Genomic DNA, 25,155 nt, shown 5'->3' on the forward strand with positions numbered 1-25,155 from the left:
CCCTATTAACTGAAGAGACAGGGCGTGAACAAAGAAGGTGTGAGGTTTTTGAAGGAAACGAAGTAAATCAAGACAATAGGGAGATGAACAAGTTGCAAATCACAAGAGGCCTGAACCGGCAACATGAGAAAGAGGGAGACAGAACTGATATGGCTCAAGATGGAAGGGGGAAAAGAAGATTGGTGGAAGACAAAGAGACAGTGGGGGCTGGGAAACTTCAAAGAACAGCAAGTAATCACATGGTGATAAGTGACAGCCATAATCTGGTTGATGTTCCGATTGGTGTATCAATGGATATACCTGGACTAAAGGAAAGTCTCCCCTTTGCCTTTGGTTCGGGTAATAAGCCAATACCAAAAGAACAAAGAAGGAAAGTGGCGGTCAAAAAAGATGCAAAGAAAAGAAAGAATGGGAAAGTGGACACACCAATTGGCATTTCTCAGAACGAAGATTTGACAATTGCTCAAAATGTTGAAGAGGCGAACCCTGTGAGTCAGGGTCGCCTACAACCATGAATGCGTTATTGTGGAACATTCAAGGGATGGGGAACCCTTGGACAGTCCGTACTTTGAAGTCCCTAATTCAGCGTTGGTTGTTTTGTTGTGGAAGCTAAAGGCAAGAGTGGTGGGCTTGTGTTGTTGTGGTCTGAAAAAATAAATTGCTCTATTCTTTCGTTTTCCTCTTTCCATATTGATTCTTTCATAAGGAAAGAGGAGAACCAAGGGTGGCCGTTTACAGGCTTTTATGGAGACCCAGATCCGAGTAAAAGAGGTGACTCTTGGACACTTCTGAATAGAATTGCCAGAATGTATACGGGGCCATGGATTATTGGGGGAGATTTTAATGAGATTCTTAGGCAAAAAGAGAAAAAGGGAGGCAATCCAAAGCCGAGATATCTCATGAACAACTTTAGAAAAGCTCTAGACGATTGCTATCTTCGAGAAGTGGAGTTTGAAGGAAATATGTTTACTTGGTGCAACGGGAGACAAGAAAATCTGATCTTTGAAAGACTAGACAGAGTTTGCGGCAATTCCGATTGGTTTGACTTGTTTCCTGCTGCAAAAGTGGTGCATCTTGAGAGATTAAATTCAGACCACTGCCCATTACTTCTCACTTGTGATACACAACAACAAGATGCCATCAAGGGAGTTAAATGGTATTCTCGCTTCCATTTTGAACACGCCTGGGCCGAGGAAGACATGTGCCATGATTTAGTTAAGAAAACATGGGGGATGGGAACTACCAGCACCACGGCTAGACAGCTCAAAGAACAACTAAATAAATGTGGTGTGGTTCTTAATGATTGGAATAAGACCCGAAAGAAGGAAATGAATAGAAGAATCAAGGAATATGAAGATAAAATTGCAGCCTTATCCACCCAAACAGACCATAAAAACTGGAATCATTTGAAAGAAATAGAGAGATCGTACAATGTGTATTTGGACAAAGAGGAGAAATTTTGGAAACAAAGGAGTCGTGCTCTATGGCTAAAGGAAGGGGACCGCAATACCAAATTTTTCCACAGAAAAGCGAACTCAAGGAAGAAGAAAAACGCAATTACGGGGCTGCTTGATCATAATGCTCGCTGGGTATATGGAAATAAAATGGTGGGAAAGGTCGCTTGTCTCTATTTCCAGCAGTTGTTTACTGCCCAGCCAGCCACTATAGAAGAGTTAAAAGAGTTCCAACGCAAAGTGCCACACAAAATCTCCCGGGAAATCAATGAGTATCTTGTCTCTCCATTTACGAAGGATGAAGTACTACGAGCCATGCGAGATATCAATCCACACAAAGCCCCGGGCAATGATGGAATGCCGGGCCTGTTTTATAGGAAGTTCTGGCCAATTATTGGAGACGAAGTTACTACGGTTTGCTTGGGAATTCTAAATGAAGGAAAGAGTGCTGAAGCCATCAATGACACATTAATTTGCCTCATACCGAAACTTCCAAAACCAGTCCAAATGTCAGAATTTCGCCCGATAAGTTTATGCAATGTGGTCTACAAGATCGTGGCAAAGTGTTTAGCGGGGCGTATGAAACATAGTCTTCATCAAGCTATTTCTGAGGTTCAAAGTGCTTTTATCGGAGGAAGATTGATCCAAGACAATGCTATCATCGGTTATGAAAGCCTTCATAGTATGAAGTTGAAACGATTTGGTAATGGAAAGAAAATGGCCCTAAAGTTAGACATGTCCAAAGCATACGATCGGGTTGAGTGGAGCTTCCTTATGACTATGATGCGTGGATTGGGATATGATGAAAGGTGGATTGAGAAAATTATGAGGTGCGTTACTAGTGTATCCTTTTCGGTCTTAATAAATGGTGAAAGAATTGGGAAATTCCATCCTTCTCGGGGCCTCCGCCAAGGTGACTCTCTCTCCCCATACCTCTTTCTTATTTGTTCGGAGGGATTATCTTGCTTAATCCAGGAAGCCGAGAAGGCTGGAACAGTGACAGGGGTAAGATTTGGAAGGAATGATGTTACCGTTTCGCACCTTTTCTTTGCGGACGATAGCTTTGTTTTCTTTGAAGGGAAGGAGGCCGAATGTAAGACCATGAAGCAGATTTTCCAGCAATATGAAAGGCTTTCGGGGCAGAAAATAAATCTTGAGAAGTCCGAAGTGAGTACGGGAAAAAGGATATCAAAGCAAGTAGGACAACAACTTGCCAACACACTTGGGGTCCGATGGGTTCCTAATCATGCAATCTATTTGGGGCTGCCAAGTTACATAGGCAGGAAAAAAAAAGAGATTTTTGAGGTAATAAAGGATAAAGTTTGGAATAAACTTAAAGGGTGGAAAGCTTCAATGTTCTCTCAAGCGGGGAAATAGATTCTTATAAAAGCGGTGATCCAAGCTCTCCCTAGCTATTTTATGAGTTGCTTTCGTCTCCCAAAGAAGTTGATCAAAAACCTCCACTCATTGGCTGCCAATTTTTGGTGGGGAGACACTAAGGAACATCACAAACTCCATTGGAGCACTTGGGATAAGATGTGTAAACCGAAGGAAGAGGGCGATTTGGGGTTCCGTAGTCTCGCCGAATTCAATCAAGCTCTTCTAGCCAAACAAGGTTGGCGCCTCATTCATAAACCACACTCTCTATTAGCAAGAGTATTGAAACATAGCTACTACCCTAATACTTCCTTTCCCAAAACGCATCTTGCATTTGGAAAGGAATTGTTTGGGGAAGGAAGATCATATATGAAGGTGCCCGGTGGAGAGTTGGGAATGGTAGAACCATTCGAGTTTGGCAAGACAAATGGCTACCAAGGCCTAATGGCACGATTGTAAACCGGCCTATAGAAGCAAATCCTAATACAACAGTGAGCAGCCTATTGAATAACAAGGATGAATGGAATATGGATACTCTCAACAATTACTTTCATAAGGAGGATGTTCCTTGGATACTAGGAATCCCTATAGATACTCACTCGGAGGACATGCTTATTTGGCCTTTCACTAAGGATGGGAACTACATTGTAAAAAGCGGGTATCAAGTAGCTAGGGAGATAAACCTTACTCCTACCCGAAGCTCTAATATGGATCAAACTCATGCTTGGTGGAAGATGTGGTGGAGTCTGAATTTGCCTCCCCGAATGAAGCTCTTCGGTTGGAAAATGTGTCGAAATTGGCTCCCGGCAAAAACTAATCTTGTTCATAGAGGTATGAAAATTAATCCAATTTGTACTAACTGTGGCAGATTTGAAGAAACTCTCTCCCATGCTCTATGGAATTGTGAAAAGGTGAAAAAAGTTTGGAAACTTATGCCTTCTTACAAAATCATTAAAGATAGTAGAGGGAATTCAATGATGGACTTGCTGGTAGAATTCAGACATAAGCTTGCTAAGGAAGAGTTTGAAGATGTTGTCAAGGTTCTTTGGGCTATTTGGGAGAATCGAAATAGACAATGGACCAATCAACATTCTATGCATGGTGCTCGTTTGCTGGAATGGGTGTTTAATAGCTACCCGAGAGAGATTCATAGACAAGAAAGTCTAGCAAAGATGCACCCTGCTGCCGAGAATAATCAGTGGCAAACTCCCCCGGTTGGCACATATTGTGTGCATTGTGATGCAGCTCTTAAACCGAACCAAGAAGGGGTGGGGATTGGCTATGTCTGACAAGATTGGAAGGGTAATATTCTCTCTGCAGGTATGAAGTATAAACCGATTTACTGCAATGTGAATATTGCTGAAGCTCAAGCAGTGGCAGCTGCTCTTCAAGATAAACCGAAGAGTGTTCACCAACCTTTTGAGATCAGAACGGACAGCAAAGTACTGGTGGATGCAATCGTTCACAATGGCAACTCCCTTGATGACATGAAGCCGGTGGTGAACCAAATTAAGAGACACCCAGAATTTTCTCATTGTACAAAGTTTAATCATGTAAAAAGAGTCCATAACTTAGGTGCTCATAGCTTAGCTAAGAGAAGCCTTGACAAAAAATTAACCCATTCTTTTTACAATTCTTTTCCGGATTGGTTAACCATTGTTTGTAAGGCTAACCTCTCCCATTCTTTGTAAGTTTGTTGGTGTTGTTTAATAAATGTTTTGTTCAAAAAAAAAAAAGAAATGGTATCTAAATATCTTTCTCATTTTATTTATTTATTTATTTTTTAAAAATGAAATAATTACATTTAGAAAATTGTGTCAAATTATCTAAATTCTAGTCAGTATTTAATTTTTTTTTCTTTCCTTTCATTTTACATTTACACACTTCTTTCTCTCTTTACTTTTATTTCTTTCAAAAGTTTAAAATATTTTTCCAACTAGACCAATAATTATTTGATATTAAAAATTACACAATTATAATCTACTCTTTAAGATAATCATTTATATATGTAAGAAGTGTATATTTTTTGCCATTACCGAAAAAAATAACAAAAATAAAAGTAACATTTTAGTTTCTTTTAGAATTAATTAGCTAATAAATAATCTATTTTCAAACTTAAATTAGTTTATAAAATAATTTATAAATAAATAAGTTTATAAAATAACTTATAAATAAATTGAATAGTATCTGAAACATTTACATTAAAAAAAAAAGTAACCTCAAAATATTTTAAACAATAAAATAACATAGTATAACTTAAAAATATAAATAAGAAACAAAAAAAATTACTTTTAATATTAGTCATCCTTTTTCAAAGACAAAAAAATATATGTTTCTCACGTATTAAAGTAATTATTTTATTATTTATATATATGTGTAAAATTCTAAAATAATATTTTTAATAGAAAAGTAATCAATTGATATCTTATTTACATCAAAAGTAACTAAATGGTTGCTTTTTTAAAACTCTCAAAAAATGAAAATTTTCCAATTTTTTTTATTTTTCGGTAATTATTTTTAATTTCGGTATGCATGCTGACGTGACAATCGGTATTTGTGGAAATAATTCTCTTAAAAGTATTTTTATAAATAAAATTATTTTTAGGTATAATATTAAAAAAACCCTTTTAAAAAACCGAAAAACTATTGACAAATGTCCATTTCACAAGCAATTTAGATGATTGGACACTTTTTCTTTGACTTATCTAATAAAAGTCAATAATTTTATATGCACCCTTTTACAGAATATATATATTTATTTTTTTTTATTTGGTTTAGTTTTTAAGTAATTTTTTAATCAAATCTTTTCTCATGATCATGTACGTTATAGTTATTTAAAACATTTTGTAAAAGTTTGAAAAATTTAATATACTGAAACAGGGTTCAAATAGTATATTGAATGCGTGACTATTTTATTATATACGCGTGTACAATATACTGTTTGAACACTTTTCTACATTATAAATTATTTCGAATTTCTTAAAACTTTGTAGGATATCCTAAATAACTATAACGTACACAAATATATTAAAAAAATTAGACTAACAACTTCTTTTAGATGCCGAAACAAATAGAAAGTGTATCAGTGCATCCCTTTTAAGGGGATACATTGTAGAATTCCAAATACTATTTTAGAGAAACTATTTTATAGAAGTTACGGATTTGAATGTTTATTTTGTAAAATGATAAATTAAGTAATATATTTTTTAAAAAAAATAATATAAAATAGTATTTTAAATTTAATTTTTGATAATTTTTTTTTTCTATAATCAATTTGAATATGATTTTTAGATGTAAAAAAATGTACTAATTTAAATGATTATTAATTTTTATTTTGACAAAAAATTAATATAAAATACTTTTTTTTTAAAAAAAATATAAGGTTTAATTTTCATTTAACAAAATAAAGAGTCTGATCAATAATATTTACAAAACAAATAAAAATCCAAAACAGTATTTATCCTTTAAGATATCCAAAATAAATTAACATATTAAAAATAAAAATTAAATTTTATTTTTCAGTATTATAAATTATTCTAAATTTCTCAAAAAATTTATCAAATTTCTTAAATATTTTTTTTATGAACAAAAAGAACTTTTTATTTTTAATATGTTAATTTATTTTGGATATCTTAAAGGATAAATACTGTTTTGGATTTTTATTTGTTTCTTGGATATCTCAAAGAAAAACTACTATAGTAGAACTTCTATCTAAGAATACACTTAGGACCAAGTAAATTATATTCTAATTGAGAGTTTATAACTAAATAGAGTTACACTAGAAAAGAAAATTAAAAAACAAAAAAAAAATATCAATGTAATAATAATAACAATAAATAATCATTAATATTATATCATAATTAAATTATTTTAGAGTAAATATAATGTTCATACATGTATTATAATTTAAAATAAAATTATTAATTTTACATAAATAAATTTACAAAATATATGTATATATTTCATTAAGATGTAATTATTTATATATAGAGATATATTTTGTTAATACGGGACTTAAAAAATGTAAAACTAATTACAATTTAGAGGTTATTCTTATTTATAACTGGCCTAAATTGGGACTTAATTTTTTTTAACAAATTAGAGGTTATTCTTGAATAGTTTATTCTTAAATAGAGATTCTACTGTAACTCTTAATTACATGATAAATATACAAATCTTTCCCTTTTAACTTGTTTAAGCTGACATTAAAAAACCCGAACTTAATAGCAGTTTTTTTTTTTTTTGAATAAGTAATCAACTTCATTAACTCAAGAGCAATCGCTCAAAAGTACAACTTTAAGTTCCGAAGGGACATTATCCCTCGTGAACATACGATCAGCAAACAATCGAGACTGACGTGCCATAACATGTGCAGCTCGATTAGCAGAACGTTTAACAAAACGTAACGAAACATTATTCATAGAGTCTAACAAAGACTTACAATCTTTCACAATTAAACCAAATCCCGAAAACATCTCAATCGGGCTATGGATAGCTTGTACAGTAACCAAGCTATCACTCTCAACACAAACATGTTGGTATGACTTGTCCTTCAACCAACTCAACGCCTCCCTAATTCCCATAGCTTCGGCATCAGCTGGTGAAGTTTTTCCTGGCCGAGAAGACCCCGAAGCCACCAACAGCTGACCGTGGCAGTCCCTCACCACAAAACCAAAGCCAAACCGGTTGTCGCTGTCAAAAATTGCAGCGTCCACGTTAAGTTTGATCCCATTAGAGGCGGGTTTAGTCCATAGCTCATCACCTTTGTTGAGAAACATCGGGTTCAACGAAGGATAGTTTTCACTCAACTGAGCTTTCTTCCATTGATCAATAGACCTTAACGCAAACTGTACAACATCATTAGCACTCCGGCTTTTCTGATCCCAAACTATATCGTTCCGTGCCTTCCATATCGCCCAACATAACGTGCCGGCTTGTGCAACTTTCTCAGCATCAGCGGTATTTAAAAGTTGTTGCAGCCAATCACGAAAAGACTCCCAAACCCGACCCCCAACACACACGGCAAGCTTCTCCCAACAAGCAGTAGCAAAATCACAATTAAGAAGACAATGTGTGATAGTTTCACTAGAGACTAAGCAAAATGGACAGCTATAGTCCAAAGGCACCTTCCTCTCAAAAAGTCTCTTCCTTGTAGGGAGGCAATTAGCCGCTGCTCTCCAAAGAACGTCTTTGACCGTAGGCGGAACTTTAATTTCCCATAACTCTTTCCAAAACTTTGAATCCCCAGCCCTTCCATCAACATTGGTATCACGGTTCATGAGTATTTGGTATGCTGATTTTACAGAATAACAACCCGAGGTTTCCTTCAACCAATACCAAGAATCTATAGCATCATTCCTAGCTAAAGGGATACCCATAATTAGCTCAGCTTCCCTTTCGGTAAATATGTCCCGAACCACTTCCTCATCCCACTCCCTAGCCCCTACCTTGAACAAACTTTGAACTTTGAGATCATTATAAGCGCTTAGATCCGAAGTTGGAATTGGAGACTCATCACTTGGTAGCCACGGATCCATCGCAAACCGAATGGATAAACCATCCCCAACCCTCAATCTTAAACCCGCCTTGAGAACTCCTTGAGCTTCCACTAAACTTCTCCATATAAAGCTCGGGTTGGAGCCTAATTCAGCGGTCAAAAAGTCACCTTGAGCAAAATATCTCGCTTTATAAACACGACTCACCAAGGAAGATGGGTTAGTGACAAGACGCCACCCTTGCTTACCCAACATAGCGATATTAAACTCACGAAGACTTCTAAACCCCATTCCTCCTTCAAGCTTATGCTTCACCAACCGAGACCAACTCATCCAACTAATGCCCTTATTTTGATTCCAAGAAGATTTCCACCAAAATCTAGCCATTAGGCTCTCAATTTCCTTACACACTCCAACCGGGAGAAGGAATACATTCATTGCATAAGTAGGTAACGATTGAACAACCGTTTTTATCAACACTTCCTTACCCGCGCGAGAAAGGAATTTCGTATCCCAACTCTTGATCCTCTTGAGCACCTTTTCCTTAAGAAACCCCAACACAGCATTCTTATTCCTCCCCATAGTATTAGGAAGTCCCAAGTAAGAGCTATTTTCACCTGCTTCGATCATACCCAAAACCGAACATATGAGTTGACGAACATCTCCCCTTGTGTTAGAGCTAAAGAAAACAGATGACTTCTCTTTATTAACCACTTGACCAGAAGCCAATTCAAACAAACGGAGGAGCTCCATAACACGAGTAGCTTCTTCAACCGAAGCTTGACAATACAAGTAACTATCGTCCGCGAACAACATGTGAGACACCCTCGGGGCCCCATTAGCAACACGGCAGCCATGTAGCAACTGATTCCTTTCAAATCTCCTCACAAGAGCGGAAAAGCCTTCGGCACAAACAATAAACAAATAAGGCGATATAGGATCGCCTTGACGGATACCTCGAGACGGGACAATCGGCCCCAGCTTCCTACCCCCATGGGTTATGTGATACCGAACCGAAACCACACATTGAAGCACAAGATCCACCCACTTTTCTGCAAAACCCATCCTTCTCAACATATCCTTCAGAAATCTCCACTCCACTCTGTCGTAAGCTTTGCTCATATCAAGTTTGAGCGCCATATAACCTTGCTTACCACTAGTTTTCCTTTTTAAGTAGTGCATGACTTCAAAGGAAACCATAATGTTGTCTGATATTAGTCTTCCTGGAATAAACGCACTTTGAAAATCAGAGACAACTTGATCAAGAACCTTCTTTAAGCGATTAGCCAACACTTTCGAAAGGACCTTATAAACCACATTGCATAAAGAAATAGGCCTTAACTCGCCCATATTACAAGGACTACTCTTTTTCGGGATCAATACCAAATTGGTATCATTGAGACCGATAGGAAGCACCCCCGTATCCATAAACTCCCGTACCAACCGAACCACATCACTCCCAACAATATCCCAAAATTTCTGATAAAACCCCGGACTCATCCCATCCGGACCAGGCGATTTGTCAGGATGCATTTGAAACAAAGCCATGCGAACCTCATCCTCCTCAACAAAGCCGAGAAGCATTTCATTTTGGTCTTCCGAAATAGAGGGTTGAACTTCTTGTAAAACATGACTAATATCAACATTAGAAGCTTCAAACAATCTATTAAAATAGTCTACCATCAACCCACCAAGACCGGCCTCCCAATCCACCCACACTCCGTCTTCCCTTTGCAAACGTTGTATGTGATTTTGCCTCTTCCTCGAGCTAGCAAAATTGTGGAAATATTTGCTATTAGTATCACCAGAGCGTAGCCAAAACTGCTTCGACCTTTGCTTCCAATAGATCTCTCTCTTCGTCAAAATCTCAAAAAGTTCCTCTTGCTTCTCCTTATGAATTCTGACCGAAACCTCATCCCTTTTCTTCTTCAAGTTTCGGATTACCATTTTACATTGGTTGATCCGATCTTTAAAGTTCCCTGTGAAATCCTTCCCCCAAGCTTCCAACGCCACCCCACATCCTTCAATTTTTTCCACTAAATCACGGCCACTCAACCCCTCCCAACTACTCCTCACCACCTCCTTACACATAGGCTCACGCAACCAAGCATTCTCAAAACGAAATGTTCGATTATGCGTCCCAAAAGAGTAAGCTTCAGGCATTAAAAGGATTGGACAATGATCTGAGGTTGAAATCTCCACATTATATAACTTAGCCAAAGGGAATAATTGAAGCCAAGAATGAGACACTAGAGCTTTATCTAACCTTTCCTCGACCCAATTACTTGAACCTTTGCCTTTTTCCCATGTAAATGGATAACCTTCCAAGTGTAAATCAACCAACCCGCATTGGTCAAGAGCATTACGAAACCCGTCCACTAGCCAATTGGGGTAGCTTCGGCCTCCCCTCTTCTCATCTTGACCCCCTAGATTGTTCATATCTCCAATCAAACACCAAGGTAGTTGTACTTCCAAATTCAGAGAACGAAACAGATCCCAAGTATTCCTTCTTAAAGCACGGTTCGGTTCACCATATATGCCGGTCAACCTCCAAAGTCGCGACTCATCTTCATGTATAATGACATCAATATGGTTTCTAGAGAACCCCCTTAATTCGGCCAACCTTTGATTTTTCCAAAGTAAAGCTAGTCCACCACTATGACCTTGGGCTTCTACCACAAAGCAACCCTCAAAATCCAATGTAACTCTCACTCTTTCCACTACATCTTTTTTACATAATGTCTCACAAAGAAAAATTATGTCGGGCCTCTTTTGAACAACCAAGTCCTTAAGGAATTGAACGGCCCGTGGGTTCCCAAGCCCACGGCAATTCCAGCTTAACGAAATCATGATGAATGGCGGGCCTGGAACCCAGAACCCGCCAACATATCGTTTTTTGGACCCATTCCCAACACATGTCCATCTTGTTCCATATCCACAATAGTCAACCCACCTTTAGCCATACCAATTCCATTCGGCCCATTACTGTCACTTGGGCCGCCCACCCCACTACCCATCCTACCCCCAATTCTTTTCCTTTTTGGATCATTATAAATGATACAATCCTCTCCATTATTCCCATGTATATCCTTATCACCCTCAATTAACTTCCCTTCCACCAATTTCTCCCTCATATCACGATTATTAACTCCCCCCTCCACTAATCTAGTTGCCAGCCCACTATCTCCATATCCCCCAATCAACTCCCCATTCAACTCCCCAATCTCCTCCGTCGGACCTCCCCCTGCCATCGCCGGAGCTACGGGTCTCGAACTCCCCTCCCCTCTCTCGGAACTCCCTCCTACAGCTCCTGACCGGAGCCATTTGGCTCCAATCTTCTCAGCCGTACGCCTACTATTGGCCTTCAAGAACATCCCGTAAGGCTTTTGGATCAAATGAGCAGGTGTATGAAATAACTTCGGACAAAAGCGTTCCGAATGGCCCAATATACCACAAATGAAGCAAAAAGTAGAGAGATTCTCATACTTAAAGTTTGCCCAAAACCAACTCCGATCCTCCCGGAATATTTTCATTCTTCTTCGCAGCGGTTTATCGACATCAATTGTCACTCGAACTCGCATATATTCCCTCCATACGCCTGAAAAATTGTTGATATCCGATTCCACAAACTTACCCATTAGATTTCCTATATCCGTGACCACTTTCAAAGACTGAAAACCATGTTCAAGATCATATATATGAACCCACAAATCAAGAAAATGAAGATTCACACTCCGGGGGTTCTCCCCTTCCTTCAATCTATGGAGAATAAGTTGTTTCTTATTGAAAGTCCAAGGACTTCCTGTGATCACCCTATCAATGTCTATCTCATGGTAAAATTGAAATAAAAATAGATTAGAGTTCAGTTCCTTTACGTACATTCCTTTGCCCGGTTGCCATAGGAACGCCATCATATTTTGAAACGCATCAAAATCACTAACTCTGCCCGAAAGGAGTTTCCCAACTAGACACCATCGAGTATCAATGACCAGTTCTTCTTGTTCGACACGTGAAGCAACTAAGCCAACCTCATCCTCTTCCTCCAATTCCAATGATGCCCATTGATCTTCCAAACCTTGTAAATCCATGATTCAATCGGCCAAGAACAGCAAACAATTTCAAATTCCACACAGAGCACTCAATCGAGAGACTTTTCTAACATACCAATAGGCAGACTATATCAAATCCATTATTAAACTCATCATGTTTTGATATCCCTACTACCACAAAAATGAGTATTACAACAGAAATTAAAAATACTTCAGTTTCTATTCAGCCACAAAAAAATAAATGACAGCAACCATAACTGAGTTCAAAATTTGATCCTGCAAGTTGTGAAGTGGATCCGAATGCCAGTCAAATTTCTTAACTATTCAAATATTAAAAATACTAGCAAAAAATAATGAATTGATACATTTAGTGTATCATTGAAGCATGCAAAATAATATAATCATACTTATTATAAGTTTTATAGAACCGAGTGATTCTCATGCTAAGTATTCATATGATATTGTATAGAATGGTTGATTCTGTTTTAGCTATTGATTTTTTATTTTAATTAATTTTTTTCTTAAATAAAATTATTTTAAATTTTTGAATTAATCTAAATTATTTATATTTTAAAATTAATTTTTAAAGAAATGTTAGGTGTTTTAAAATCAATAATTTCCAATAGAATGCTAAAAAAATATTTTATTACTATGTTTTAGCATGCTTAAAAACACCATTTCAATAATTCGATTCTCCTTTTAGATTATAAAGTATTAGTTGATGGTATTTCTCCTAATAAAGCTCCATGCTACAAGAGAAGTATTGATTTTATCTATTTATGGATCAGCTGGATTCTTTGATTGATGCCCGTGTGGTATGGATTCGTAGGACTCTTAACTTTTCTGCTCATGCTCTTGCGGCGTGGACTGCTGCTCATTCTTTTTTTGTTTTTTCATTCCCTGGGGAGGTGGAACCTCTTGTTTCCACTTAAGACTTTGTCTTTTGGTTTGGCCTTGCTTTGTTTAGGAATTCGTTGAAAAATATCATTTTTTTATATTCATTAATCAAAAATACTTTCATATTATATTTTATTAAAATATACTTACTTTTAGGAATAGGTTGCCCAATATACCCCAACTATTTACTTAAGTCTAACATATGATTTACATTAACTTAAGGAATCTAATAGAGATATCATCTATAAAAGTGAGTATATCTTAAAGAATATGAAAATGGAGATAAAAATTAAAATAAATAAAATAAAATGGGTATACAATGTAATTTCCTCTTTGGGATAAGTTGAAAACTATCACTTTTTATTACACATTAACTAAATATAACTCCAAAATAATTTTAATTGATAAGTACTCTCTTTTATAATCAAAGTACAAAATATAACCTCATATAATTTATCAAAATTAGAGTTCTTAATCCACATAATGAGAATATGACCAATAAAACGGTATATAAATTAAAGAGTTATAAAATAAAGATAAAAATTAAAATAAGAAATAAAAAGTGACTATACAATGTAATTTTCTCTTTATAAATTTCTTTTATTTTTTTGTGCAAAATTTAATAGAAATTTTAAATAGAGATTATTCCACAAATACACATAAATTATATAAAAAAAAAATTACAAAATTACAGTTGTACGAAATTTTAAATATTTTTATAATTTTATTTACAGAATCATAACAGGATTAAGATCATTTGATATAGGATCAACCAGGCGATATTGACTTGAATAGGTATTACGATAAGTTTAATAAATCTAAGTCAAAGTTCAATATCGGTCCCTTCCGATGCATACTCCATGCATCCAACCTGAGCTTTACTTTAACCAATGCTCTGAAAAGAACATAGCACTTCTCCAAATGCAAATAAACTCTGACAATCTTTGGATGTATTTTTATATTATACTCTTGTTAATTTGTTGTTGATTTTCTGTTATTTGTATGTTATTTATGTAATTTTTTCGTTATTTTAGTATTATTTTTTTAGAACACTATGAAAATATAAAAAAAAAAATTAAACTTAAAAATGTAAAAATTTATAAAAAATTGTACATTTTGTAATTATCATTTTTTAAATATTGTATTGGAGATGGTTTGACAAAATACTAAATAAACAACGGGCTAAATAAAGAACTTTAAGTGTGGTTAAAAGATTAGTTTCACCGGTCACCAACACAAATACTTGTAGCTGCGAAAAATTAGTTAGAATTATACATCAGATTAGATAAGAGTAATTCATGCTACTCACTTGCATATCAAGTGTGCTTACTTGTTGGTCTATTCTATCTATATATTGCAGGTGGTGGTTGATTATCGAAGTGTTGCTGGCCCCATCATCATGAACTCTTCTCTCGTGATTATTCCTAGTGGGATGTTAACATGTACCCATTCTATGTAACATGTAATGAATTAAAAGAAGAAGAAAAAAAAGTGCCAAGTGATATCTCAACTTGGTGTTATGAACCAAGATTAATTAGGTTAAATTTAGCGTACACAAGTTGAGTTATAAATGACCATTGACCAATATTATATATATAAGCCTCTCTACAAAGGTCATCTTCAATTTTGGTCAAATGAAAAGGATGCCTAAGCTAATTTATATTCCTGTGGAGGACGCGAACTTGAAGACCTCCATCAATATGAAGAGTGATCATTGTCCTGTAATGGGCAATTCTCTTCTCGTCACTTAATTTGAATTCAAAGTAGTTTAACAGAACGGTTGCAAAAATCTTCAATTGCCTATAAGCAAACTCCTTTCCCAGACAAATGCGCGGTCCTGCCTGTGGATGAAATAGATTCTTTCACTTTTTATGTCACTAAAGTAAAGTTACAATCTCAACTCTCAAGTTTCTGACTTGAAAAAGTTCCTAAGAGAAACATAATGCAAAACCTGAAAAGCTGTGAACTTGAAAGGGCTTTGTGGTTGAAAAACTCCATTCTCATCCAGCCATCTCTCTGGTCTGAACTGATCTGCATCATCACCCCACAAACACTTCATCCTTCCCATTGCATAAGGTTGGTACACAACCAAATCTCCTTTCCTCACTGAGTAGCCGTCTGGCAAAGTATCATCAGATGAGCAAATTTTTCCATCCTGTTGAATATATAGTTGAGATTTGGTATGAAATAAATATAAGATATAGAGAGTTTCTATGGTTCACCCACAAAACTATGAATATTTCATTATTTTTGCATAAGATTCTAAATAAGTACTATGCTAAAAATATGTTCAATGCTGTTGAATACTATTTAAAGCATAAATTATTTGAAATTTTAAAAATTTGAGGAATGCTCAAAAACAAGAATGGTGCACCTATGCAGTGTCTCCACAATTTCTCTAACATTTATTATTTGATTATAGTAATATTTGTTTATTTTTTTGCACTTTACCACTGGAACTGCAGGGTAGATTCTAAGAGTTTCAGTGATTGCCGCATGGAGATATTGCATTCTTTCCACTACTTCCTCACTCAAAGTCTCAGCAAAATCAGCAAAGTTTGTGATCTCTTTAGCATTTGCCAGTTCCCTCAGTTCATTCACAACCTTATCCTGAACAGAAGGATGTTTGCAAAGCAAGTATATGAACCAAGAAAATGTGGTTGCTGTTGTGTCTTTCCCAGCTATGATAACGCTAAGAATTACATCCCTCAAGTAAATAGGATCATTTTCAGTTCCTTTAAGAAACCTGGATAGAATATCTTCTCTCTTCATCTGTGTGCCAGTAAACAATGTCACTAATTATGATTTCAAGACATGGTTAAAAGACTTGAAAAAAGAAACTCATTAGTTTGTTCCACTTACAAGAGACTTGTCCTTGGAGCTCTCCATTAGCTCGATTTTTGTGTGGATTATCTTGAACACAAAATCATTAATGATTTTGGTTTTTTTCTTCATGGAAGCTTCTGATCCAATGTTTAAGAACTTCTTGATCTTCCACAAGATGTCAACATAGCGAAAGAGGGTCATCGCACTTGCATCATCGAAAGCTATGCTGAATTTCTTGCCTTCTTCACTTGATCCACACATGCTATCCAATTCAACTCCGAATGCAACTTGGAACATTGAATCAAGGGTTGCTTTCATAGACAGATCCTGTGTTACTTCTTTGCCTTCATCAATCATCGGCAATTTTTTGAAATTGAAATTAATCTGATTTAAAAATAGACTTATGCAAACCAAGTTAACTTACCTGAATATCAATTGTCTGGTTAGTTGCTGCAGCATCAGACAAAATCTTGGCAAGTTTTGCTGCATTTTTTCCGAAGATACGAATGCTGAAATCCCTCAAAATTTTAGTTGAGAATTCATAGCTTGAAATTTTTCTCTGATGGCGCCACTTTTCGCCATCTACAGTGAAAATTCCATCACCAAGAAGATCCTTAAGAATGTTGTAGTTGTACGAACCCTGCGAAAATTTTGAAAGCTCAATTCCATTTCATGACCAAAATGTATGCTTCTGTTAATATTTTACCTAAATTTGAATGCCATGTTCTTGATTGTGACAACTTTGTTTTAAGTACAATTACCTTCTTTAACACCACATGTCCTGTACGCTAAGATTTATAAGATTCTAACTCAAAATTAGTTGACAATGACTAATTAATGTAGCCTTAAAGTGCACTAATATTGCTCGTATCTATTATTAACATGGACACTCTTATACTATTAACATATCAGTAGATTTAAATTTCTTATACAGTTCTGTAATTATCTTTTCATGGATGAATGAAAGGGTGTAGAAATTGATGAAAATTTTCCTTCTAAGAAGAGCAAACCAGATAAGTTCTGAATTTCAGCTCATTTTCATTGCTATTTTTGGTGTTACACAATCAATCAGTCTTTGATGTCCTAATGTCCAAAAAAGTATTTTTTTTTCTTTAAGGTATTGAAAGTGAAGAAAAATAAGTCAAACACAAGTTATAACAGGGGAGCTACTCGTACCTTTCCATAATTCTCAAAGTTGGTTTTGAGAATATATTCTACATTGACAGGATCCGAAGTGTAAATCTCATTCCTAAAGGGGCTGAGAAGCCTGTATGTTGTGTGCTTAGCTGCAAGTTCAGTCATATAATGATGCAATCTTTTGAAGTTGAGCAACTGATTAAATATAGTTCCTGCAACTGGTGCGTACTTCTTCTTTGCCTTATTCTTCCATAGAAATTGTACTGTGAGGAGAGTGAAAACCAAAGCCAAAGCTGAGAACAGAACTGATTTTGAGAGAATATCCATGGATGAATTGAAGAAGATAGGAGATCCAGTTCCAAGTTTGGATTTACTTAAGAGATATTTTCAGTGGGACATTCTGAAAATGCAGAAATTTATCGTTACCTTTTACAACCTTTAGGATAAAACGAACTTTTTCAATTTCCACGTGGTGTCTTGTTACTGGCTCTTAAAAGTTACAACAAAACTATCCGAGAAATCATGCTACACCAATTTGGGATGTAAGATAATTTTAATACATGCTTCATGATTGTACTCTTTTATCCTTTTCGGAGGACAAAAATAATTTGAGGAACTTTCTTCGGATTGTCTTATTAATTGAATTATTGAATTGATGGCAAGACATCTCTAGTGGATTGACATCTTTTCGTTGCTAATGTGTTGGCTCTCCCTATATGTTTTCAACAAGTCATCTAATCCTCAGCAATCTAGTATTGAAAAATCTTCAGAGCAAATAAATGAACGACATCATCACTTACAAGTGAAAGATAAATTTTACAACAAACAAATATCAAACAGCTTCATTGATCATATTCATATTCATACATATATATATATATATGTCACTTTCTTGTTTATTGCTGGAGATACTGCCATATTAAGCTATGAGTATTATTCTGCATCACACGATGCACATTTTCTTTTATGAGGCTGCCCTTGAAACTGCACAGACGGGGAGCTCACCGTTGATGTGTAGAGTGAACATGGTTCTGTAAGTTACTTTTTTAGTGTCATTAGCTAACTTGAATCGGAAAAAACGAAGAAGGGCAATGGATAATATCTTCATCTGCCGGTATGCGAAGTCCTTACCAAGACAGATACGAAGGCCTCCCTGCAAACCATTCCAAAAGATGAACAAACAAAATTTGTAATATATTAGTTTGAAGTACTAGAAGCAAGCAAGGTGTCACATATGATGATGACAAATACACATAATGATACATACATGAAATGCTATAAATTTGAATGGCGATTCGGGCTGAAAAATTCCATTGACAAGCCATCTTTCAGGTCTAAATTCTTCAGCATCTTCTCCCCAAAGATGAGGCATTCTTCCCATAGCATAGGAAATGTAGTAAACTCCATCTCCCTTTTTTACTTTAAAGCCATCAGGAAGAGTATCATCTATATCTGCACATCTCCCATTCTCGAGGATCATAAGGGATGTCATGTATATCACAGTTAGTAAAATAATTCTTAAAAACCAATATATAAAATTTAGTTGATATTAGTTTTGTTTTCTTTCTATGTATTTTATCCAACTACAATAATATTTGTTAAAGGGCTTACTATAGGGACTACAGGGTATAGCCTTAAGGTCTCTGTTAATGCTGCATGAAGATAATGCATTTGGTCTAGAGCAGCATCAGTTATGTTCTCTATGAAATCATTCACACTGTATTTGATATTTTTATCACCAACGAAATCTCTAACTTCTTGTGCTATTTTTTCTTGTATTAGAGGGTTCTTGCATAGCATGTAGAAAAACCACGAGAGTGTATTTGCACTGGTATCTTTACCAGCAATCATAAAATTCAAAATTATATCTCTCAAATACTTATCATTCATTTGTTCTGGATCCTTCTGGCTCTCCATTAAAAACCTTGAAAGTATGTCCTCCTTGACATGCTATGAAAATTAAATCCAAGATGAAAAACTAAAATAAATAATTGAGTAGATAATAATAAAATTAAGCACAAAAAGTAAATGTTATGGCTAATTGAACTCACACAATCTTGGTTCTGCGCTAACAAATTCCTCTTGTTCTTGATAAGTTGATTCACAAAATCATCAATGACTTTAATATTCTTCTTAAGGGCAGCTTCAGAGCCGATGCTAAAATATCTTTTTAATTCCCATATTGGATCCACGTAGCGCCCATAGGTCAAAGCATTTGACTCATCAAAGGCTTTCATGAAAGCACTCCCTTCTTTATTTGATCCCTCCAAGCAATTCAATTCTACCCCAAATCCAACTTTGAATATAGAATCCAAAGTACATCTCATAAACAAATCCTACCAAAAACAAAAGCATATAAGAGAAAGTTTGTCATAACTCATCTCCAGATCCAAGACGTACTAAAGACTTTTTTAAATTATTTTTTATAAAAAGGCACCATGAAAGAAAAATTTAATTCTTTAATTTTGATTTTTTCTTGCTCGTCTTGTTCTATGTTATATGTATGAAATTTTCTTGTATATAAGGGCCGGCCGTGAAATGTAGTGGGCTATAGGGTAAAAATTATTTTTTGGGCCCTTATTTAGAAAAAAAATGGTATTTTTCAAAATCAACAAAAAAATTGTGTAATTTTAAAAGGGCAAAATTTTTTTTTTGGCCCCTGGACTAGGTGGGCCCTAGGCACAGGCCTAGCCCGCCTATGTCCAGGGCCGGCCCTGGGTGACAAAAGCCAATAAATATTAAAGCTAGATGAGCTAAATAGAAACTCCAAGTGTGATTACTAAAAGACTTCATTGGTTTCATCGATCATTAATAACCCAAGGTCCTAATTATAGTAGCTGCCAAAAACAAAATTTAGACATGTTAACCAGATAAGACTCACTATTTCATGCTAGCTACTCACTTGTATATCGAAAACCCGACCCGAAAGCCCGGAAACGGCTCCAACGAGTTTATTGGCATTTTCCCTAAAAACAGAGCAACTAAAATCTCTAAGAACTCTTGTGGAAAACTCAAAGCTGGCAAGCTTCCTCTGCTGCTTCCATTTGTCTCCATCAACTGCAAATATGCCATGGCCAAGGAGATCGGTTACTATGAGTTGGTTGGTTTGACCTTTTGAATATTTATCAAAGTTGGTTTTGAGAACATGCTCGATGTTTCTCGGGTCGGTGGTGTAGACTTCGCTGTGGCCCGGGGCAAGTAGCCGGAAGGTTGACCACTTAGTGGCCACTTGGGTTTGGTAGTCGTAGAGTTTGTTAAAATAGATGAGTTGGCTAAAAACGGTGCCGTTTACTGGTGGATATGAAGGGTCCTGTATGGACTTGCCTGTGTAAATTTTTAGCAGAAGCAAAGAAAAACATAGAATAGTAGTAAGAAATGAAACTGCGATGAAAGTAACGATGAGACATAGGATGTCCATTGGTTTGACTTTAAGATGAGTAATATATACTACCAACTTACCAAGTCCTCTCCTTTATATTGATGATAATTCAAAGTCTCTTTCCATTTTACTTATTAAATTATATTTGTGACACACAATGCTTGAGCTTGTGTTGTGGTGTTTAACAATTCATTAATTAATTATATCATCTTGCTTTTTAAAAAAAAATAATTAATTATGTGATAGGTACAATAATCTGTGTATAAATAATAATAAAAAAAACAATAGTAACTTGTAGTCAATTTAGTTCGTATATTAAATTTTAATAAGTGATCAAAATATGCTTTATTTTGCCATCTTGAAATGCGATGATTACTATTTTTAAGCCCAATATGCGGAATTATATTTAGAAATGTTCAAAGCGTAGTACAAATATTTCCTATTATTAATACAATTTAATATCAAATTATACTTATTTTAATTTAATAAATAATATTAAAAATTACTAACTAATTATAAGAAATCATTCCATAGAAATCAAGATCTCCTCTTAAAAATAGAGCATTGTTATTAGGCATCAGTGGTGCCTAGCACCTTCTCGATATATCGCATTGTGATTGGTGTTAGGCTAGAATTAGTCTAAGTTTCGGGTCGTATTTTCGGTTAGTTTTCACTCTTTGTTTCTAGTTTTAGGGCTATTTTACGCTTGATTCTTTTGTTTCAGGTCCTCGGGCATTTAAAGAAAGTATGTACAAGAATTGAGGAAAAACGGTGAAAGAATCGAGAAGAAAAACCAAAATTGGTGTTTCTGCCTATTCCCGTCGCGACGGGGGATTTGCCAGTCGCGACGGGAACTTACAGAAAGTTTCAAAAATTCAATGCTGAACTCCCGTCGCGACGGGGGATTTCCCAGTCGCGACGGGAACTGACAGAAAGTCTCGAAAATTCTCTGCTTAACCCCGTCGCGACGGGGATTGTGCCAATCGCGACGGGGACCCTGTTGACGGGATTTTTGGGCAGTTTCGTAATTTCACGAATTTTAAAGATGAGAATTGGTTTAAATAGCAAGGTTTCGTGAAAATTAGGGATTATTCAGAATTGGAACCCTAGAAACAAAGAAGGAGGCTAGAAGAGCGGCTTGTGGCGACCCGAATCGATTGCTTCAACTAGTTCTTTCTCTTCTCTTTAATTTTTCTATGTTCTTTTCTTTTTCAATGTTAATTATGGATTTGATTATGGATGTTTTGAACTAAACTCCTATTTAGGGAGAATGATGAATGTTGTTTAAGTTTTTCCTAGTTAATGATTAATTGTCATTCCTCCATCTTGATTGTGAACACTATTCATATTTGTGTTTAATTTCCATGTGCAAGATTGATCACCTTTTACATGTTTTATGATCTCAATTCGAAATCTGAAAAGTGAGAATTGAGAATGCTAAAATTGGATAGTCTAGGTTTTGATGTGAAACGAAAGTATTTACATAGCCTTTGTGACATTTAGATTATTGCTTAATGCTGATTTCATGTTAATTTAATTAAGAGATTAATTAGAGAGCATGAGATTTAGAACCTAGAAGATCTGAAAAGAGCTAGGTTAATTTATAATCTGTCATTCACTTCAAGAGAAGGATAGCAATTAGACATTAACATTGGTAACTTAACAACAGGATTCGTCTCCCTATTTTCTTATCTTGATTAATCTTCCTTTTGTTAGTTTTAATTTTCTGAATTGTTTTATTTAATTCATTAAAAGTATTCGTTTACCAGATAGAATCAATAGTATAATTTAGTAGTAATTAGTCCAATTCCCTGTGGTTCGACCTCACCTGTGTGAGTGTACTACTTGATTGCGTATACTTGCGTAGTGATTAATAATTTTCGCAACAAGTTTTTGGCGTCGTTGCCGGGGAATTGTATAAAGATTAATATTATCCAAATTATACTAACTTCTACTTTGGTAATTTTCTCTTGCTGATTTTTCTAACCTTTTTCTTGCAATATTTTCTTGATCTATTTCAGGAATCCTAAGTGTATGCGCCGTCAAGGACAAGCAGTCATATTACCAGTTGATCCTGAAATCGAGAAAACTTGCAGGAGGAATCGAAAGAACAAAAGGCAAGAAAGAGTTTCAGCAACTGCTGAAACATCAGAAATCATGGCTGCCAATATGAACAATAATGTTGGAAACAATGGGGGTAATAATGGTAATAATGGAGGCGCTGTGGAAGATCAAGCTAATGGCCGTAGCTTGAGAGATTACATTCTCCCTACTCTGACGGGAGTGCAGTCATGTATTAGGCCACCGGCAGTAGATGCAAACAACTTCGAGATTAAACCTGCCATCCTTCAAATGGTGCAGTCTTCAGTTCAGTTTGGTGGCCTCCCTTCTGAAGATCCTAATCTGCATCTCTCTAACTTCATGGAACTTTGTGAAACTTTTAAAGTTAATGGAGTTAGCGATGATGCCATTCGACTGAGATTGTTTCCATTCTCACTCAGAGAACGAGCCAAGAGTTGGTTGAACTCTTTGCCACCCAACTCTATTGCCACCTGGAATGATTTGGCAACAAAATTCTTGTCAAAGTTCTTTCCTCCAGCGAAGTCTGCAAAGCTGAGAGGAGAAATCAATAACTTCTGCCAACAAGATAATGAATCTCTCCATGAGGCTTGGGAGAGGTTTAAAGATCTGATCAGGAGGTGTCCTCATCATGGTATAGAGAAGTGGATGCTGGTTCACAACTTCTACAACGGGTTGGTTGGTAATACTAGAACTCTAATAGATGCAGCAGCAGGCGGAGCCTTTATGAGAAAGAGTGCTAATGAGGCGTATGATCTATTGGAGGAGATGGCTCTAAACAACCAGCAGTGGCCAACTGAAAGGAGTCAATCCAAGAAGGTAGCTGGTGTGTTAGAAGTTGATGCCATCACAAAGTTAACAGCTCAGGTAGAGGCATTGACAAAGCTAATTGCAGGGCAAGCTAAACAAGCCCATATTGTTTGTGAGTTATGTGGAGGAAGTCATCACTTTTCGGAGTGTCAAGCAGATGTGGATGATTTGCCAATGGATGAAGCTAAGGCCATTGGGAATTTTTCACAGAACAACAACAACAACAATTATGGGTTCAACCAGAATAACAACCGAAGAAACAGTGGGTTCTATCAGCAACGCAATCAGAACCAACAGTTTAATCAGCAACAAGCCTCTGGTGGAAATTCTAGTTTGCAAACAGACTTACTGCTCCAGTTTATGACTGAAACTAGATCTTCAATTAAAGACCTGCAGACTCAGATGGGCCAGCTAGCAACTCAGGTAGCAACCCGCCCTCAAGGAAATTTGCCTAGCACAACTGAAGTTAATCCTAAAGAAAACTGCAAGGCAATTACCCTGAGGAGCGGTAAGAAGTATGATGGGCCTGAGTTACCACAACCAGTTGAGGTAGATGTAGAAATAAATGCTCAACCAGTGCCGACACCAACACCGACAGCAGAGAAGGCTACTGATAGCCCAGCACCATCACAACAGTCCCCACCGATTAGTATTGATCATCATGTAAAGATACCCTACCCTCAGAGGCTCAGAAAGTCAAGCTTAGACAAGCAGTTCACCAAGTTTCTAGAAGTCTTCAAAAGACTTCACATTAACATTCCTTTTGCTGAAGCTCTTGAGCAGATGCCAAGTTATGTGAAGTTTATGAAAGAAATTTTGTCAAAGAAGAGGAAGATGGAAGATTATGAGACAGTGGCTCTAACTGAGGAGTGTAGCGCTATTCTACAGAAGAAACTCCCCCCAAAGCTCAGAGATCCAGGGAGCTTCACTATTCCTTGTACCATTGGAAAAATTGAGGGAATAAATGCACTATGTGATTTGGGAGCCAGTATAAACTTAATGCCTTTGTCAGTGTTTAAAAGATTGCAGCTGGGTGAAGCAAAGCCAACCACGGTAACTCTTCAATTGGCGGACCGATCACTAGCTCATCCTAGAGGAGTCATCGAGGATGTGTTAGTAAAAGTTGACAAGTTCATCTTTCCAGCAGACTTCATTGTTCTAGATATGGAAGAAGACAGCAATGTTCCTATCATCCTGGGGAGGCCTTTCTTGGCAACAGGGAAGGCAATAATTGATGTTCAGAAAGGAGAGTTAAAGCTAAGGGTACAAGGAGATGAAGTTGTATTTAATGTGCTCAAGGCAATGACTTACCCTACGGCTAGTGACAACTGTTTTGCAATTGATGTGGTGGACCAGTTGGTGGAGACAAAGACGCACATCGAAGACCCTCTTAATCTGACTTTGGTACAAGAGGAGGTGGTGGAACAAGACGGTAAGGAAGCTTATGAGTATGCTATGTGGCTCGACTCTTATGGACCGTTGAATAGAAGATACTATGAAGAGTTAGGAGTCATACCAACAAAGCCTACCCCATCTATCGAAAAGCCTCCTCAACTAGAGTTGAAAGTCCTACCAGATCATCTCAGGTATGAATATTTGGGAGAAAGTAAGACACTTCCTGTCATTGTAGCATCTTCCCTATCTTCTGTAGA

The 25,155-nt window shown here is 36.2% G+C and overlaps 4 protein-coding genes and 1 non-coding gene across 5 annotated transcripts; all 5 read right to left on the minus strand.

The window, feature by feature from the left end:
* Positions 1 to 9,992: 9,992 nt before the first annotated feature.
* Positions 9,993 to 11,176, minus strand: LOC133034236 (uncharacterized). Its single transcript, XM_061109286.1, has 2 exons — positions 10,232 to 11,176; positions 9,993 to 10,094 (listed from the first exon to the last, which is right to left on the minus strand). Exons 1-2 carry the CDS (start codon positions 11,174 to 11,176, stop codon positions 9,993 to 9,995), a joined length of 1,047 nt encoding a protein of 348 aa, XP_060965269.1.
* Positions 11,173 to 12,414, minus strand: LOC115696653 (uncharacterized). The gene has a single exon (XM_030623544.2). It carries the CDS (start codon positions 12,412 to 12,414, stop codon positions 11,173 to 11,175), a length of 1,242 nt encoding a protein of 413 aa, XP_030479404.2.
* A 2,104-nt stretch (positions 12,415 to 14,518) lies between these two features.
* Positions 14,519 to 17,648, minus strand: LOC115702087 (cytochrome P450 704C1). The gene is made up of 6 exons (XM_030629528.2): positions 17,275 to 17,648; positions 16,523 to 16,738; positions 16,135 to 16,425; positions 15,724 to 16,044; positions 15,224 to 15,427; positions 14,519 to 15,113 (listed from the first exon to the last, which is right to left on the minus strand). Exons 1-6 carry the CDS (start codon positions 17,560 to 17,562, stop codon positions 14,925 to 14,927), a joined length of 1,509 nt encoding a protein of 502 aa, XP_030485388.2. The 5' UTR covers positions 17,563 to 17,648; the 3' UTR covers positions 14,519 to 14,924.
* A 401-nt stretch (positions 17,649 to 18,049) lies between these two features.
* Positions 18,050 to 20,714, minus strand: LOC115702093 (cytochrome P450 704C1). Its single transcript, XM_030629537.2, has 5 exons — positions 20,138 to 20,714; positions 19,287 to 19,571; positions 18,847 to 19,185; positions 18,503 to 18,703; positions 18,050 to 18,388 (listed from the first exon to the last, which is right to left on the minus strand). Exons 1-5 carry the CDS (start codon positions 20,651 to 20,653, stop codon positions 18,200 to 18,202), a joined length of 1,530 nt encoding a protein of 509 aa, XP_030485397.2. The 5' UTR covers positions 20,654 to 20,714; the 3' UTR covers positions 18,050 to 18,199.
* Positions 20,715 to 23,224: 2,510 nt separating this feature from the next.
* On the minus strand, positions 23,225 to 23,331 carry LOC115702101 (small nucleolar RNA R71). Its single transcript, XR_004008796.2, has one exon. It is a non-coding gene; the product is annotated as a small nucleolar RNA R71 (small nucleolar RNA).
* Positions 23,332 to 25,155: the final 1,824 nt, after the last annotated feature.

This window comes from Cannabis sativa, chromosome 1 (assembly GCF_029168945.1).
Source record: "Cannabis sativa cultivar Pink pepper isolate KNU-18-1 chromosome 1, ASM2916894v1, whole genome shotgun sequence".
NCBI classification, from domain to species: domain Eukaryota; kingdom Viridiplantae; phylum Streptophyta; class Magnoliopsida; order Rosales; family Cannabaceae; genus Cannabis; species Cannabis sativa.